This window comes from Cyprinodon tularosa, unplaced genomic scaffold (assembly GCF_016077235.1).
Source record: "Cyprinodon tularosa strain WSP-4 unplaced genomic scaffold, ASM1607723v1 ctg365, whole genome shotgun sequence".
In the NCBI taxonomy this organism is placed as follows: domain Eukaryota; kingdom Metazoa; phylum Chordata; class Actinopteri; order Cyprinodontiformes; family Cyprinodontidae; genus Cyprinodon; species Cyprinodon tularosa.
In genome coordinates, this window is record NW_024039080.1 from 239928 (window position 1) to 259927 (window position 20000).

At 40.4% G+C, this 20000-nt stretch overlaps 1 protein-coding gene across 8 annotated transcripts in view; it reads left to right on the plus strand.

Annotated features, from left to right (window-relative positions):
• Nucleotides 1–20000, plus strand: part of LOC119790473 (rho guanine nucleotide exchange factor 9) — a 93530-nt gene that overhangs the window by 67125 nt on the left and 6405 nt on the right. For 7 of the 8 annotated variants that reach the window (XM_038296005.1, XM_038296008.1, XM_038296006.1 and 4 more), the window contains 6 exons: nt 4416–4595; nt 6741–6973; nt 7834–7963; nt 9966–10097; nt 14540–14783; nt 17410–17478. In XM_038296005.1, coding sequence (XP_038151933.1) covers nt 4416–4595; nt 6741–6973; nt 7834–7963; nt 9966–10097; nt 14540–14783; nt 17410–17478 — 988 coding nt within the window. Of the gene's footprint in view, nt 1–4415; nt 4596–6740; nt 6974–7833; nt 7964–9965; nt 10098–14539; nt 14784–17409; nt 17502–20000 lie in introns of all 8 variants that reach the window. The other variant, XM_038296007.1, reaches the window with a different exon arrangement.

Consider the following 20000-nt stretch of genomic DNA (forward strand, 5'->3'; position numbering starts at 1 on the left):
TTTTTATAAAGGTTTTATATTTCTAATGAAGCATTTTAATTGCCACGATAACCACATTTCATGAATTTTAATGCAAATTAAGGCCTTAATTTAATAACAAACAGGCCTTATTTTGGGTTTAAACTTCCGTTTTACCTCAACGCTTCCATCATTTTATGTTCTCTAACTGGATATTTAGGGAGATTTGGAAAAAAAGAAAACCTTGAAAATTGACAAATTTCAGATCAGAAAACAAAGATGACGTAAACTAATGCTGCGTTCACACTGAAGGCGTTATGGGCGTCAAAAACGCACAGAAATCTAGACTCTGGATCAAACTGGTCCGGTTGCTTTGCTGCTCGGAGCTCTGATGTTTATCTGCTCTGTTCTGTAGCTTCCAGCTGAGAGCAGCTTGGCTTTATTTACTGTATGAGTGGGGAAAATAGTTTTAACACGTTTTTAAGAGAGAAAGTCGACCTCCAAGCATCCTCTGTTCATCAGTTCATCAGGATTATAATCCCACTATAATCTGCAGTTCTTGTTGGGAGCTGCAGACCTCCAGTTTACCGCCCAGTGTTGCCAGATAGAGTTGAGGTTTTTCGGCCCAAACTTCTGTTAAAAACCGCCACACCACTCAACAACCTGCACAATTAATAAATTGTTATATTTACGGTGTGAACATGAACACACTTCAGTACGACTTCATTCAACACTACATTTTTAAAACAAAGCACTACAATCCGACACAATCTGCCAAGAGCTGTTCTCCATAAGCATCTCTGACCCAGCGACCGCACCATGCAGATCCAGGGAGGGTCATGTGACGCATCACATGCTGATGTTCTGTCAGATGAGCATACCCAGTCAGACCAGCATAACCAGCAACCCCAGAGTGGGTCCTGTAGGGTCGCTGTCCTGCAGGTTTTAGAGGTTTTCTGCTTCAGCAGGAATTGGAATCTAATTAACAGGCTTTTGTTCAACTGCAATCATCATAATCAGCTGTGCTAAAACTGGGAAACCTCGAAAACCTGCAGGACAGCCGCCCTTAAGAACCGACTTAGGGGACGCCTGATCATACCCATGGTCAATACCCGTTTATCCCTTTAGTTGTTTACAAAAAATAGACTTTAAACTACCTCAACTGGCTTGTATCCCTTTAGTTATGTTCAAAAAAACAATTTAACTACTTACTTTTTGGTGTTTTTTGAAGCGTATGGTGATCTGATTGTACATGACTAAAGAGATACACGCCCATCGAGGTAGTTTGAACAAAACTAATGAGATAAATGCGAATCTGACATCTTGTGCCTGCATATTGTCTATGGGTATGCTGGTCTGATAGAACAGCATTATTAACAGGTCTGCAGATGGATTCATAACCAGGTAGACTACTCCTCTGACTCCGAACCAGCCCAAATTATCTCCACCCGCCCAAAACTATTATTACCCCCAAAATCTAAATGAAAACCACCCAATCTGGCAACGCTGCTACCACCAGGAGGCAGCACTGGGAATCCCTGCTGACAGCTCTGTGCTGCGGCCAGCCTGCGGGGGATTTCCTGCTGCCGCTCGTAGCGGCTGGAAATGAATAGTACAAGTTTTTAAGGTTTGTGGTAAAAACTGCAAGAACCAAAATAAACAGTCCAATATTTTTCTTTTGCAGGTTTTAACATTTCTATTTAATTTGGGTTTTTATAAACAGTTTCTCCATAGTTCATAAAACATATTTTAGTGAGCAATAATGATCAGAGCTGCTCTCTGTTCCTTCTACATAACAATCCCTTCTTCTGGCTTTATTTAACCTTTGAGTTTAACTCCTTGATATTTATTTATTTTTTATCTGCAGAATGTCTGCAGAAGCCATGACAGCTTGCAGGTAGCGTCTGTCTCCCCAAAAAACTCCTGGATCAGCTTTTCTGATTGGTTGATGCTACGGCGTCCAGCGGGAAAAGTTTTCAGTTTACTGAACTCCAGCGTCGGATACTGTGTCGCCAGAATCCTCGGAATGTGGCGCTCCCAACGCCTGGACGTTCCGCTGGAAGCGCCATAGACTTTGCATGTAAACCAGCCGCTTTTAACCGCAGAACGCGCCCGGTGTGAACGCAGTAAAAACAAACGGAAGGAAGAAAAATATGTCTTTTAAATGAAACATTTTACAATCTGAAAGTTTGTAAAAGTGTCCTGAGGACAGAAGAAAAGCTCATCCTTCTGCTGGTGTGCTGCACGATGACATCACCAGAGGCATGAGGCTCTTGCTGTTTGTTTAGCCGTATGTTGCAGTCGGGTCCTTCAGAGATCCATGCAGTCTTTTCCCATTAGCCTTCAAGGTTTTTCTTGTTGCTTTATGGACTGATCTGCAAAGGTTTCAAATAAGAGGGGCTAATTTATACTTTCAATTCTTTTTAGTACGTGTAAAATGTTGCACGTGAGCTAAAAAAAATTGCTGCCCAAGTATTAAAACAAGCAAACCGGTCTGGTTCTGCCTCATTAAAATGAGCAGATTTTGTTTTCTGGGACTGCCAAGCCATTCAGCAATATTGGTCTAAAATCCATGAACATTTACAGAACGTATTCTCAGCTAAATTTCCTTTAACTTTTGAATGCATATTTTTATGTAACATCCCGGTAGACAAACTGAACCACAATGATCAGAAACTTCTGTTCATTTTACTGGCCGGGAGCAAAAAGGCCCTCACAAGAAAATGGCTTAAACGGGAACCTCCAACAATTGATGACTGGATAAGTGTAGTGAAAGAGATGTATGCACTGGAGAGACTGTCTTTTTCCATCAATGTGCAGAGAGACACTTTCTACAAGATATGGTCCAAGTGGACAGAATACGGTATGTCAAACCTGTTATACCTGAGTTTTCTTTATAAACCTTGCTGTCATTCATATTTATGGTCTAACTTGATTTGTGCTTTTTAGTTGATATTCAGGCTGCCCCGCCACTCCCAGTTAAGTGTTTTTTTTTTTTGTGTGTGTGTGTGTTCGGTTTTCTTTTTTCTCGTGTTATAATTAGAAAACAGAGAAAGCATGTAAAAATATGAACATAACGAGTATAAGTATATAATTGTAATATGCTTTCTCAATAAAAATGTTAATATAAAAAAAAATGAGCAGATTGCATGTTTTACTGGCAGATGAGAGTTTTGTAAAAGAAGGATGAGGTTCTAAGCCATGTTATTGGAGGTAATAATGATTATAAAAGGGTTTAGAAAATATTTATAGATCACGTTTTGCATAGGTAGCCCATCTATAGTGGCGTTGGATGTAGGAGTTTGCCCTGAAATCGAAGGGTTGACGGTTCAAGCCCCGACTCCGACTTTCAGTGTCGTTGTGTCCTTGGGCAAGACACTTCACCTGCATTGTCTACTGATGGTGGTCAGAGGGCCCGGTGGCGCCAGTGTACGGCAGCCCCGCTTCTGTCAGTGAGCCCCAGGGCAGCTGTGGCTACAATGTAGCTTGCCACCATCAGTGTTTGTGTGAATGGGTGAATGAATGTAGTGTAAAGCACTTTGATCAAGTCTCCTAACTTGAATAAAGGCGCTGTATAAGTACATGCCATTTACCATTTACCATCTCTAAGTGCTACAATTAAATGTTTTAAAAGTTGACTGAAAAATACAAACGTTTGTCCTCAGAGGAACTCAACTCGTTGCTTCATGCCTTATATGATGTCATCATGGACATGTGGTTGTGAGATTTTATCTTTATAAAGAATGATTTAGATTAGCAAAATAAACAGAGATTACATTCAGTTCTGCAGATGACAACTAAAGTGTAGATAATCTTACAGGTAGCTTTAAATACATTTATTTTATTTTGTTTGTTGTTTATTCAATCAAAATTATCACTTCTTTGTTTCTGCAAGCGTATTCAGGTCCAGGTTTTATTATTTTTCTTGATAAACCAGCAGCAGTGTGAGACACAGCAGCCTTTTTTAAAAGCAGATCGAGCAGATAAGCACGGCGCTCTGACTTTGGGTTGTTTCTCATGCACATTTCTGGCTTATCTAATCATCTAGGCCTAATCCTCTATATGCCCTTTGTTTGTTCTGTGGATGAAGCATGATGTTTAAAAATAGTTGCAATAAAGCATGAATTTCACCTTCTCAACTCTGCACTTTATGCCAGTGGAAGCACTCTGCATAAGTGTGGTAATGTAAAGGGCTTTTTAGCATCAGAATGAATGCTCACCTAATAGAGGTATGAAATCACTCACCCTGATTATTTGGACTACTTGACATCTTGATATTTTCACTAAATGTTAAAGCATCATGACCTTTAATTAAACACTAGCAGGCGTGTCACAATCACTTCGCACAGTTCTGAGTGAGAAATATGTGAAACTCATTTTTTAAAGTGTCATCTTTTTGAAAGAAGTGCTCACTCTGGTGGCGTGGCATTTATCAAAGGTTTTTGTTGTCGTTGCAGGGTTACTTACGCCAGTGTAGGAAGCGAGTGGACATGTTTAACGATGACCAGCTGAAGGTCATTTTTGGAAACATTGAGGACATTTACCGCTTCCAGATGGGCTTTGTTAGAGATTTGGAGAAACAGTACAACACGGAGGAACCGCACCTCTCTGAGATCGGGCCATGCTTCTTAGAACATGTGAGTATTTCTCTTTTTTGTTCGCACTAAACAGGAAAGAAGGGATAACCATTGTTGCCTTTCATTTTCAAGCATTTGTTGCAGATTTCAGCAGATTCTTGTTTATCTTTAGAAACTTAGATAGCAGCAGAAATGCAGTGAAAAATAAGCAAAAAAACAGCCCAACATTACAGAGCATCTGTCTAATCTTCCTGCATGGAGCCATCTGAGGTTTGATGCCGGAATTTTAGGTCCTTGCAGGATTTTTTTCACCTCTTTCTAATTACTGAAAATAAAGACAATTATTACTAAAAGAGATACCTTCAAAGATAAGTTAAAATATATTTGTTATATGTCTTATAGGGCTGCTGGAAATCATTAACATCACATTATTTCCATTTTTATTCTACTTTATACCAAGCCTACTGATTTAGAGGGAAAATCATAGATAGAGAATCATAGATCTTTATAAGGGGGACTGTAATGTTGTCCATTTAATGCAAATATACAGGAGCCTCACACCTGGTTTATATCTGCTTTTTATGTCCTCATTCCTGAGTTTTTCGTTGTTCTGCTAACAGCCTGAGACCAAAAGAGCTGATTGAGTCTGAATCCACCGAGGGATTCATTATTCTAAAATGTTATAGACTTAACAACAACTAAATGGTAAATCTTCTATGGTTAAATGTTGTAGATGTATACCGTAATGTCCATTTTGATTTAGTTTTTTTACTGCTACTTTAAAATAAAGACCAAATGATCGCTGAGATGACATTTTAAACCATTTTTTCTATCTTTTATCAGCGTTTGGCATTGTTAATGTGATTAGCATTGCTAGCATAAGTACATCACTACTGAAAAGGCCGAAACAGAGCAGCTTTGCTGCAGAACCTTCAGTTTACTTTTCGCGACTGACATTTGCCTGTTTTTGAACAGTCCAATTCTATTCAGTTTATTTCTATAGCACCAATTCGCTACACACGTCATCTCAAGGCATTTTATAGAGACAATAAAACCAGTCAAATAGATTCAAAGTTTTCTATAATGAAAACCAGTTGATTGCATCGACTCATTGACTCTAAGGCAATCCCTCTCACTGCATGCTTGTAGCGACAGTGGAGAGGAAAAACTTCAGCAGAACCAGGCTCAGTTAAAGCTGAACAGTTAAAGCCTGAATAAACCTTTCTAGAAAATACACCATTTTTCTGGAAGCCTCTCACACCTTTAGTGCTTCCTCTGACTTCATTACTAGTAAGAGTGTTCACTCTGGGAGGGCTGCAGTCAGCATAGAGGGTATTCACCATTAGGCAATACTTGGCAGTTGCCTCTGTTTCCATGTATTATGTATTCCATGTTTCCTTATTTCTGCACATTAATTATGTTTTTGATAAAAATCCTTTGGCTAAAATGCCATCAGAACGCTGATAATAAATGTGTCTCAGCCCCCCCCTTCAGTGTCCACCATATTGGATCAGTCCATTTGCTGCACATGTTCAGAAAGGTCCAAACAGACAGCAGCAAACCATTTGAAAACAAACCATGCAAAGAGCAGTGTTGCCAACTTAGCGCTTTAGTCGCTATATTTAGCCACTTTTCAGACCCCTCTAGCACTTTGATTTCTAAAAAGCTCCTAGCGCCAAATCTAGAGACTTTTTTCTGCTGCTGGAGACTTTGGAGACAACATCTTTCATTCCTTTAGAGACAGCATGAAAAGTCAGCTGAGTACAAAACATAGAGAGGAAAACAAGAAGAAAAGGGACAAGAAGAGAGGGACACAACCTAGAACAGATAATGGATGTCTATTCTATTAACATTTCTCTATCTGGAGAATGGCTCTGTTTGATGTGTTGTCGTCTCCATTTAGAGGGGCCCCTGCCTGTCTTTGCCTAGGGCCCCAGATTTCCTAAATCCATTCAGGGTTGGTTAAGTGTAAAAACATCAAATCCAATCAGGGTTCAAGATGCAAATCAACTATAAAATAAAAAGTTTATAGTCTGAGATAAACTAATTCTAGGCCTTGAGGTAAAGAGAACAGAAATCAGTTAAAGATTAGAAATAAGTAAAATATCTAGAAAACATTTCTTTGGAAATGCTCTGTATCTGCTGCTGTAGGTTCAGCAGCGTTTTCATCTTCTGGTGAATCATCTCTCATTCTTTACATTGCAGCAAGATGGATTCTGGATCTATTCAGAATACTGCAACAACCACTTGGACGCATGTATGGAGTTAAGCAAACTGATGAGGGACGGCAGGTATCAGCACTTCTTCGAGGCATGTCGCCTTCTCCAGCAAATGATTGACATCGCTATAGACGGCTTCTTGCTCACCCCTGTCCAGAAAATCTGCAAATATCCCCTTCAGTTGGCCGAGCTGCTTAAATACACAGCACAAGACCACAGGTACTGTACTGTAGAATAATTCCATGACGTTAGAACCTGAACTGCATTGCTTTCCTCCTGGACATGCACCTACAATGCATCTCCTGCGGGTTTTGAGTTTATTCTAGTGAAGAGGTAATTATCTGTGCTTGAACAGAAACAGATGGAAAGCAAACTGTGTGAATCCAGACTAGAAAATGTTGTTTCAGGAGCATATTTCACAAAGTTGTAAAGTATATCACGTGCGTGTGCACGGTGCAGGAGCCGGGCGGAAGATGTAAACATTTGCACATGCTCTCTCACTCCCAAATGTGTGTGCGAACATCCAGATGTGCAAACTCATTCATGCAATCCCACATAAACCCAGTGCAAGAAATTCAGCGTGTCTCTGCCAGCTCCAGGTCATTCACAAAGCGAGCATCCTCAGCCAGAAAGGGACAGGTGCCAGCTAGGCCAGAAACGCCTGCCAGATCACAGTGTTTTACTGTTTGAGAGCTGTGGAGAATCTGCCAGTTATAGGCCTGTGTCTGTCACACTTGTTCACACCACACTGCCGCACAAGCACACACATACACACGTTATCTTCCAAAGTGAGGATTGGATCCGCAGCACGTCTTAGCCAGTGGGATAAATCCAGCTCAGTTTGCATCGATGCTGTCAGACCTGACTGTGAATAGAGACGGCTGGCTGAAATTAAATAGCTGTGTGTTAATTTGACTGTATTTCATTCGGCTTACGCCGCTTACTCACCGCCGCCTTTAATAGGCTTCTCCGTATCCCTCACTAATGCTGCGTAAAATGTGTTTGAGTGGCCAAACTCCAGAAGCTGTAACTTAACTCCTCAACACTGTTGAGTAATTACGTGTACCTTTTGTCTGTAGCGACTATCGATACGTGGCAGCTGCCTTGGCAGTAATGCGGAACGTCACTCAGCAGATTAATGAGAGGAAGAGGAGGTTGGAGAACATCGACAAGATCGCCCAGTGGCAAGCCTCCGTTCTTGACTGGGAGGTATGTACACCACTAAAAAGTTTCTGCTAATTTTATTTTCTTACTAATGAGAGTCGTTCCAAAAGACATTTATTAGAAATTCAACAGTTACCGAGCAGAATGTGATCTGTGTTCATGTTTTAGGACAACAAGTCTCGGTCATCCAGGTTATGGAAACGACAAAACAGGCTTAAATCTCTCAGGTGTTTCTTACATCTAGATGTTTTGTAAAGGAGACAGCTGGTAGACAACTTTCAAAGTCTAATTTATGAAAACGGCTAAACATTTCCATCTTTGAACAGCTAATGCCGATCATTTAAATACCAAGCAAACATCCATTTTGCATGGGTTAGAATCACTCAGCTCTGTCCTAAGGTCAAAGGTGACATGCTTGGCTAAGGTACAACACAAAACACACGCACTAATGATTTTACTCAGATTATAGCGTAAAGGCTTGTAGTTGTATAGATCTAGAATGGGGAGAACCGGAATGGTTCGGTGCTTTTCCAGATCTTGTCGTGTTTGTAAAATTGTTTGGTTATGATGTTTGAAAATAGCTACAAATATAAGACCTATATAAGAGCTTTACAAAACCAAATTGTCCAACAACAAATGTCTAACTATGAAAATAGATACAAACAAACTATTTCCAGTAAAAAAATCAGAACATTTTATACCAACAAATGTAGGTCGGATATGAAAGTTTTCAGCTTTAGTTGTTTTAAGGAAATAAAATCGATTTCAGTGAGAAAATGTTTTATATTATTCTTTATTTCACTAGCGTTCTGCAATATGACTAGCCTGACGTAGTCCTACTCAATTCTAGTCAGAATGAGTCTGATGCTGCTCCATAGAGCTGTGATTATGGGGCGTGTTTCGAACGAACCAGGAAAAAAAATGCCTCTGCACTCAATTGGATAGACCTACAACCAATAAGAGCAACGGAGTGCGTGACGTATGTTAAGCGACGCATAGTTGTTGTCAACAAAAAGCAAAGCGTGCAGTTGCACGCCTAGAATAAGAAGATGAGCCTTGATCGCGTTTCTCTGTTCCTCTTTTAAAATTAATTTGCTGTCGATATCTTCTAGAACAGACCTAATAGCAGAATCTACTCACCTCAACTCTCCAGCGGCAGCCATTGTTGTTGTCACCCAAGCGCGCTTTGGTCACGTGGTTGATTACGTTACTGTTGATCATCTGTCCATCATCGTATAAAGCCCGCCCTGACAATTTGATTGGTCCGACCAGATATTGTGCTAGCATACTCGCGCTACTATTGAGCAATGCCAGACCGAACTTCCCAACCTCAAACGTTGTGGGCGGGACTAAGTTCGGAATGGCACCCAGGCTACAATATGACACCTGTCTACCTCAGATATGCAAAACATTAATAAAATAACCACCCAGAGTCTGATCTAGCTCCTTTGTTCCTGCGATTGGAAATATTTCTACAAAACCAAACATTTTTTATTATTAAGTTGGGAAAATATAGTTTCTTTTGGGTGACTTGCAGTCCGCAGCAACAAGTGGGGCAGGGACATAAAGCTAAAGAGTAAAACTCAGATTTCCGCACCACAGTCCGGGCATTAAATGACCTTTAAACCAAAGGAAGGATTTTGATGGAAGATTTAAAAGGTTATTTAAAGCGGTAATTTTTTTTCACTCCATGACTCCCTGAGGTTGTTGGAGCCATTGCTGCATTGCTGCATTGCTGCATTGCTGCACTGGAACTGAACCCCATATTATGAGGAAGTAACCTAATAAATGTCTAAAAGCTCAGGCTTAACGTGACAATAGAAATAATGTAAACAATGATCACTAGTGAGCACTGCGGTAAGACAAACCCAGATGGTTGCTTCTGCTTTATTACAGATGATTTCTCAGAATTCTGAGAATTCCCTAAAAATCATTACATAACTTTCCAATGGCTGAGAAATTGTTGCCATTATTAGTAAAGTGACAGTAAGTGTGCGCCGCACCAATGTGTTTTTAATTAGTTAGGATTCTCTGTGATCGTATCCAGGGAGACGATATCTTGGACAGGAGCTCTGAGCTTATCTACACCGGGGAGTTGTCATGGATATATCAGCCGTACGGACGCAGCCAGCAGCGGATCTTCTTCCTCTTTGATCACCAGCTGGTCCTCTGTAAAAAGGTAAGCTCTATCTGCCTCCATGTTTGTTTCTTTCAGCTTCTTTTTATTTTTATGGGTAGAAAACAAGCTGGTTGCAAAGACTAAACCCCCAGTTTGAGCTAGAGTGAGCTGCAGCATCACATGGCTGGTTAAGAGGGGATGCTTGAACGCAGCGTGACTTCATACAACCTTAGTGAGGAGTTGAAAATAGATTACATAACGCTGCATGAGACACACCAGTCCTCTGGGAAGACGCATTCAAATCCTGAGCGCATTTCACAAAATGGAGCTGTGGTGGTTTGGGCTCTAATGCACTTGGGCTGTTATTCTCCCTGTCAAACCAATGCGCACGCTCGGCTGGACTCGGTAGACTCTCAGAGATGGAGACACAAATGCAGATGGACACATAGACACACACGGAGCCCGGATCCCTGCTCTAACGCACACAGTGGAGCAACACTTTCATCACATCAAAAATACACAGAAAAAATAGATGTTTTCCCATCTTTCAGTTCTCCTATTAGAGACTCTCCAATTGAACCTCAGTCATTTGTTGGGTTTTTATTTAAATATTATTTTCCTATCTGTGTGGATTTAGCTGCAACATGTTCTAGATTAAAAACTCCTGCCTGTTTTCAGATAGTTTAATCACCAGCGTCCTGAAAACAACCTGGGATCCAGCAGCCTCCAGGGTAGATCCGATTGATCGGTTAAGGAAATAATCAATCAGCCAATCAGTAATCGATCAATCATTAACTGGAGTAAAGAGACTCTAAAACGTGTCCACAGCTGACAGAGCGACTCACTTAGAGCAGAAATTATAACAACATTATAAAACAAATATATAAATACTTTGCATTTACAATAAAATAAATATGTTTTCATCTGTTAATCTGCTCTATGCAGAACTCCTCAAGTGGAAAAGTTTTAGTTTCACCCGGTTTGATTTCATTAAAAGTCTTCTTTAGGGAACATTTGGCTACAAGATTATTAATCGATTTATCAAAAAAATATTCAAAGATTTGCAAAGTAACCATTAGTTGCAGCCGTAGAAGTAGATGCATTCTATACTTACAAGATCTGCATTTATCTTTCATTGTTTATTCATGAAATGTTTTGATTTCTTTACAAAGTAAAGAGATATGGAGGGTTGTTTCTTATGATTATTTAAAAACATATAATATTAAATAATCTATAACATTTTAAAAGAACATTTGGATAAGAAAGACAAAACAAATAACTGAATTTAACCTAAACTTTTCTTTGATTTGGAGCAAAATGTTTGATATTTAACAGTGGCTATTTTATTTTTTATTTTTACAGTAGCCTTGATATCATCTTTCTAAAAAAATAAAAAAATAAATAAATAAGGAATTAATTATTGTGAAGTATCAGGAAATGCAAATAAACGAAGAAAACTGGAAGTTAGGCATCTATTTGTATTTATTCTCCTTTATTCTTGACACACGGATCCCATTTATTTCCCCTTCTGACCAAAAAAGGCTTTTAAATTGAAAAGAAGATCCATGATTCCACCTTTAAGTGTAATTTCATTTCAACAGGAAGTCAGCTGCTTGTTAACCGTTTGTGAGCCTCCAGCATCATAAAGACACAGAGCTGAGCTTTGGATATAAAACAAGACTTAAAGCTTTAGACATTGTAAGAAGCTCCATTTTAACCCTTTAATGCATAGTGATCACTTCAGTTTACGGCTGTTTACAAGTGTTTTTGTTTCTATTTATAAGCCTTCGATATTTTGGCACTTATGCATATTTACTCCATTCTAGTTGAAGCGATTGCATCATCCCATCCAGAAAAATCTCATTTCTTGATCACTGCTATGGGAAAAAAAGTCAGTGAAACCAAGATGGCTGACACACACACACAGGGTGTAAAAAAAGACCAAACACTTCGGTTTCTACAGGGGAGGAGAGCAGAGGCGGAGCTAGAACATTTTTGTAAGGGTGGCCAGGCAGTAACCAAAGTCCACTGGGGGGGTGGGGGGGGGGGGGGTGGGGGGGGGGGGGGGGGGGGGGGGGCAGAAAGTGGGTAGGCGGAACCTCAGGGTCAGTCTGCACTGATCCAACAGGAAATATGACAAGCAAAACATCCATAAATAAATAAAATAAAGACTAACTTTACTTTACTACAGTCTTTTTCTAACAAATAGATGCATATATTTAAACATCTGTGCTTTCTAGATAAAAAGGTCTTTCAGGTTAGAAACATCTTTTCCAGTATCGTTACTCACCTACTTTTATCAATAATCATTATGCATAAAATTGACATTTACAAGTAATATCTGCATAAATTGATTATTTAATACGTTTTTACTATAATAGGTATCTATGATTTCACTGAAGACTCCTTGATAATTTGCAGAGACGCATCATTTTCTCTTTACACCATATAACACAAAATCTAGATCTGAAAAGAGCAGGAATTCTGTGCTTATCATCTTTAATTTTAGTACAGTGGTGTGCATAATTAATTAATTAATTAACAACAGTGTTTTTCTTGTCAAGTAAATGTTAATGTATGAAAAAATTTAATGTTTTGAATATTCCACTTTAGAGTGTTACTGCTGCCATAATCTGTATTAAAGGGAAAAAATGGTAGAGGTGGCCACAGGGGGGCCAATGATTGGCTAAGGGGGGCCATGGCCCCCCTGGCCCCCCATCTAGCTCCGCCCCTGGAACAGAGGAACCAGAATTCCAGCAGAAAACCATATTACAACTGGGGAACTAAATGACAACTACATATAACTATAGTGGTATATTGAGTTTTTTTTCTTTTTTTTTTGCAGTATCAAATACACCTGAGGGGACAGATCAATATTTATTTATAGAATAAAGATTAAAAACATTTTTTTTAAACCTTGTTTTCCATTCCTAAAGATGTATAAAAAAACAAAAATCCTGATTGAGTTTATCATCATTCATGCATGAGAGGGTTAACTAAAGCTAGACCTAAATGTTTCTAGTCCAGTTACTGAGATGAGAAATCAGATAGTTAGCCAGCATGGTCACTCTGGATGAGCTGCACAGATCCACAGCTCAGGTCCCACAGTAGCCTGGGAATCGAAGTACTCTGAAGTATTCTAGGAAAAAGTGTTAAATAAAGTATTGACTTGTCATTCATGCTTAATACAATTAATTTCACATTAAAGGAATAGTACACCCAAAACATGATTAGCCTTCATTTTCTACTCACCCCCATGCTGAACAAAACTCTGGAGTACTTTTTTGATATCTCAAATGCATCTGGAGATCTGGGAGGCTTCTTGCTGTCTGCTGACATTCAAATAATGGAGGTCTATGGCGCCCGAGACAGAAAGGTCGATAAAAGTCCACAAAAAACGTGTCAATATTCCTCCATACTGCTCGTCCAATGTATTCCAAGTGTCCTGAGTGGGTAGCGTCCAGAATTTACTCGAAACAAAGTCATTTAGAATGTTTTTAGAGCATAAACAGTAGTGTATAGGATTTCCTAAAAGCGCGCTCACGAGTCTACGGAAACCGCGGCAGACCAAACCAGATGAAAGTGCGCATTCAGCGTCTGCTCTGCCGATAATGCAAGCGCAGAAGAAGAAATGTGCTGTTTACCTGTGCAAAGAAAGAAACAACGAAAGAAAAATGTCTGAGGACTTCAGTGTTGAGGAAGAGCATGAGTTCTTTGCTGAGCTGAATGCGCACTTTCGTCTGGTTTGGTCTGCCGGCTTCCGTAGACTCGTGAACTCGCTTTCAGGAAATCCTATACACTACTGTTTATGCTCTAAAAACATTCTAAATGACTTCGTTTCGAGTAAATTCTGGACGCTACCCACTCAGGACACTTGGAATACATTGGACGAGCAGTATGGAGGAATATTGACACGTTTTTTGTGGACTTTTATGGACCTTTCTGCCTCGGGCGCCATAGACCTCCATTATTTGAATGTCAGCAGACAGCAAGAAGCCTCCCAGATCTCCAGATGCATTTGAGATATCAAAAAAGTACTCCAGAGTTTTGTTCAGCATGGGGGTGAGTAGAAAATGAAGGCTAATCATGTTTTGGGTGTACTATTCCTTTAAGTTTGAAAAAATGAATCGGATTAATCATTTATTGAAATAATCATCGACTAATTTAGTCATTGATTAATCGACAAAGCTCCTCAACTGGAAAAGTTTTAGTTTCAACTGGTTTAATAAAATAATCTTCTTTAAGGAACCTGTGGCTACCCGATTATTAATCGATTAATCAGAAAAATAATCCACAGATTAATCGATTTGGAAAACAATCATTGGCTGCAGCCCTTATCCACATCAAACGCTAATGAAGTAACAGTGATGGTTTATGGTTGTAGAATGACAAACTTTAAATGTTGATATTTATTCTGCATTATTATGATTTACTGCCTTTAAGACGCGCTCAGCACAGCTAGAAGAGAGGAACCCTGTTGAGTAAATCTTTCTGCTCACCAGGACCTGATTCGTCGGGACATCCTGTACTACAAAGGCCGCATCGACATGGATCGCTACGAAGTCCGGGACGCCATAGACGGCAGAGACGACGACTTTAACGTCAGCGTTAAGAACGCTTTCAAGCTGTACAACAAAGACAGTGAGGAGATCCACATCTTCTTGGCCAAAAAGCCCGAAGAAAAGATCCGTTGGCTCAGGGCCTTCCACGAAGAGAGAAAGATGGTGCAAGAGGACGAGAAAATTGGTAATCCAGCTTCCTCTATAGAGACTATATACAGCTTCTAGGTTAGAGTAGAATCAGTTTCTTTATTTTTTCTGATCAGGAAGCAAGTTTTCTAAACTTGAAATGAGGGAAACTTTTGAGTTTTCCGTTTCACAAAGAGTTTCCTCGACCTGTGTATCTGTTGCCATGGTAACATCCTCCCAGAGCTAACCTGGTCAGCTCAGGTTTTCTTCAGGAAACTCAGAGTGTCCTCTGTCTCTGCTCTCCTTACAGCCAATCAGGATGCTTTATTTCCTGATTCAGATTTAGTTGTAGTTTTATGTGAACAATAGAAAGAAGTCTTTCTCTAGGTCCGTTAGACACGTTTTAAAAACAAACATTTCATGTCCGTTTGACGAGGATCTTATTAAAGAGCGATCGGCATTTATTCACAGAGAATTTAATATTTACAGGAAGAGGATATGATCTCAAGATAGAGTACAAGACGGTAGAGCGGATCATTTTATTTTTATTGAATTATTTTTACAGTACATGAAGAACGACTAAAATTATTTCAGATTACACATAAATAAATTCTTTAATTCCGCAGGGGAAAAGGAATAACTTTAGGGTAGAGTCTACTGGCACAATCTAAGGGCCTTATAGCTGCTAATAACAACCATTTTGGGGACGATAACGGATGATAACGTCCAAAGCGACTGCAAACAGCCACTTTGTATTAATCAGAGGTGTCAAGGAACGAAGTACAAATACTTAAGTACACTTTTTAGGTATCTATACTTTACTCCATTACTTATTGTTCTTCCTACTTCTGACTTCTACTCATTACATTTTCACACCAGTATCTGTACTTTCTATTACGTACATTTTTAAAACAAACGTTCCTCGTTACTCTTGGCTTCGGTTTAATGTTTCTAAATCTTTATTTCCCGTCATGTGCTCCATCCAATGCAGATCATTGGCTCCATCCACATCTAGTGAAAACTAGTGTGATAGGATGAGTCATAGAAGGCAAACACTCATTGGTTAGCTAAAGGAAACCATCAGAAGCAAGCAGGTGTTCTTCAAACTACTAACGTGAATTGTCTATGCCATGCTACAATGTGGGATTCAGAAAAAGATGCTGAAATGTCTGAAAGGTCGGACACAGGCGAGAGCGTATCGGGAGACGGAGACCAACCAGACCTCCCTCATCCTCGGCCCTATCTCAGAGAATATTTAGAAATAGTCCAAAATTGAGCTTTCAGTTCATATAGTGGCATCTGGCTGTTTTTTTTTAAAGGTTACTTTATACTTTTATACTTTAAGTAGTTTCTGGAGCACATACTTTTTCACTTTTACTTGAGTAAAGAGGTCAAGTTGATACTTCAACTTTTCCCAGAGTGTTTTTAAACTGCAGGATCTATACTTCTACTGAAGGAACTAATGTGGGAACTTTTGACACCACTGGGATTAAACGTTGTGGAAGACAGAATCAAACTGAGGAGGAAACCATGAGATGATGAACAGGTCCTATCTATTAGAGCAACATTCTTTATTCTTCATCTTCACCTGCTGACAGATGATTTCACCTGAATACATACATTAATCTACTACCATTGAAGCGATAAACCCATAATGACCCGTAACGACCCCCGTGGTCACAGCAGGTCATATATATATATATATATTGATATGTATTAGTTTTACTGAGTATATATTCTTGATATCTGAGAAAAAATTTTCTCTAAATGACCATTTCAAACAAAATGACATTCTTCACATCTAGAATAAACATTCTGTCTAGAAATTAATATCAGATCTCCATATTCCTAATGTTAGTGGTCAGCATTTGTATTATTTTGACTATGAAGAAATGTATTTTAGATATCATAAATACATATTCAGTCAAGCTGATAAATGTCAGAAAGATTAATTAAAATTAGTAAACCTTTATAGGTTCGTAAAACTTAATTCTTACTAGCATATATATATTATATAATATAATTTGTATATATATATATTTTTTTTTTACTTTCTAAAATTCAGTTTCTGCTACAAAAATGTAATTTACAAAATCAGTTGTTACAGTTCAGTCTAGGAGTGTGATTTTGATCAAGAAGAATCTTTTTTTAATGATCTACAAATGGAACAAAAGAGAGGAGAGTGATTTTAATAAATGTAAAAACGGCCTGCCATAGAACACTTTATTTAAACTTACGAATTAACCGGAGCAACAATCTTCTCCGTCTCCATCTTCCTCTCCTTTACAGCTGTAGTGCTGCCTCTCTGTATTTTAGATACATGCCTGTCGGCATGGAGACTTGTTGGCTTTTAATACTTGTTAAGCACATGTTCAACTCTGAGTGGCCCTACTTAGAGTTGATTGAACCAATTCATGAAAGCTTTGACAAAACTGAAAACTTTTCAACCTTAGGCTAGATCTTTTCAGAGTTGAGGGTTTCGGTCTGAGTTTCTTAAACCTGTTTTGTGAATCTTTCCCCCGGAGATAAATGACTCAGTTTAAATGAGTTATCATTTAGGTTCCTCCTGATTCTGAGCTGCTCCAGCTTTCCTTCAGCCTCTGTAACAGATAACAGGTCATTTGGTTGATGATCTAAACCTATGATCCGAGGAAGTTTAACCAAACTCCTGTGCTGCTGTTTAGGTTTCGAGATCTCTGAGTACCAGAAACGACAGGCGGCCATGACAGTGAGAAAGGTGACCAAACAGAAAGGTGAGGCAACAAGAAGATACCAGGTGATTTTCCTTTTTGTTTGGTTTTCCTCACTGATCTACTCTGTCTTCTCATCGCTGTTTACTCTTTCTTTAATAACCTGCTCTCCTTTTTACTCTCTGCTCCTCGTTTATCACGCGCCTTGGTTCTGAGTGGAAATAGGCCAGTTTTAAAACACGTAACTCAGAAAAGCCAAGAGAAAAGGTTCACTCGTTGTGTTGCAGCGCCCTCCACCCTTGATGGCTCCAGTGGTAAAAACGGATTAAAAGTCTGAAGATAAATTCATTGTTATTGCAGTAGCATTAATCCCTGAAAAACTAAAGGGAAATACAACCTTTATTGTTAGTGTGTTTTATGTTAAGGGACCAATATTATCACAAATCTGACTTATGGATATCTTGTCATTTATACTTTACAATATTAAGTTAGTCAAATAGGAACTTTTGTTAAAAAAACCTTATTGATTCACCAAAAGTCAGACAAACAAGAAAATTCAACATTTCAGAAATTAGGATATACAGAAGTTAGTGAATGGAAACAAGAAGAAAGCTGCGTAATAACTGAGAAGGAACATTTTTTAAAAAGCCACCCAAGCTTAATGTTACAGAACCGCAGAAAGGAGAGACATTTTTAGGGTCAACAGGACTCCATAAAAACATTTTCAACAACCTTTCCAAATGCCAACCCAAAGTGCCTCCACGCTGAAATACATTGGTGGGCCGCTATGCAGAAATACACTGGTGGGCCGCTATGCAGAAATACACTGGTGGGCCGCTATGGTAAAATTCACCGGCAGGCCGCAATGGTAAAATACACCGGCGCGCCGTAATGGTAAAATCCACTGGTGGGCCGCTATGGTAAAATACACTGATGGGCCGCTATGGTAAAATACACCCGTGGGCCGCAATGGTAAAATACACTGGTGGGCCGCTATGGTAAAATACACTGGTGGGCCGCTACGCAGAAATACACTGGTGGGCTGCTATGGTAAAATACACTGGTGGGCTGCTATGGTAAAATACACTGGTGGGCCGCTATGGTAAAATTCACCGGCGGGCCGCAATGGTAGAATACACTGGTGGGCCGCTATGGTAAAATAAACCCGTGGGCCGCAATGGTAAAATACACTGGTGGGCCGCAATGGTAAAATACACTGATGGGCCGCTATGGTAAAATAAACCCGTGGGCCGCAATGGTAAAATACACTGGTGGGCCGCTATGGTAAAATACACTGGTGGGCCGCTATGGTAAAATACACTGGTGGGCCGCTATGGTAAAATACACTGGTGGGCCGCTATGGTAAAATACACCGGCGGGCCGCAATGGTAAAATACACCGGCGCGCCGCAATGGTGAAATACACCGGTGGGCCGCTATGGTAAAATACACTGATGGGCCGCAATGGTAAAATACACCCGTGGGCCGCTATGGTAAAATACACCCGTGGAACGCAATGGTAAAATACACTGGTGGGCCGCAATGGTAAAATACACTGGTGGGCCGCAATGGTAAAATACACTGGTGGGCCGCTATGGTAAAATACACCGGCGGGCCGCTATGGTAAAATACACCGGCGCGCATCAATGGTGAAATACACCGGTGGGCCGCTATGGTAAAATACACCGGTGGGCCGCTATGGTAAAATACACCGGTGGGCCGCAATGGTAAAATACACCGGCGGGCCGCAATGGTAAAATACACCGGCGCGCCGCAATGGTAAAATACACCGGTGGGCCGCTATGGTAAAATACACCGGCGCGCATCAATGGTGAAATACACCGGTGGGCCGCTATGGTAAAATACACCGGTGGGGCCGCTATGGTAAAATACACCGGTGGGCCGCAATGGTAAAATACACCAGCGGGCCGCAATGGTAAAATACACCGGCGCGCCGCAATGGTAAAATACACCGGTGTGTCGCTATGGTAAAATACACCTGCGGGCCGCTATGGTAAAATACACCTGCGGGCCGCAATGGTAAAATACACCGGTGGGCCGCAATGGTAAAATACACGGGCGCGCCGCTATGGTAAAATACACCGGCGGGCCGCTATGGTAAAATACACCGGCGCGCATCAATGGTGAAATACACCGGTGGGCCGCTATGGTAAAATACACCGGTGGGCCGCTATGGTAAAATACACCGGTGGGCCGCAATGGTAAAATACACCGGCGGGCCGCAATGGTAAAATACACCGGCGCGCCGCAATGGTAAAATACACCGGTGGGCCGCTATGGTAAAATACACCGGCGCGCATCAATGGTGAAATACACCGGTGGGCCGCTATGGTAAAATACACCGGTGGGCCGCTATGGTAAAATACACCGGTGGGCCGCAATGGTAAAATACACCGGCGGGCCGCAATGGTAAAATACACCGGCGCGCCGCAATGGTAAAATACACCGGTGTGTCGCTATGGTGAAATACACCTGCGGGCCGCTATGGTAAAATACACCTGCGGGCCGCAATGGTAAAATACACCGGTGGGCCGCAATGGTAAAATACACCGGCGCGCCGCAATG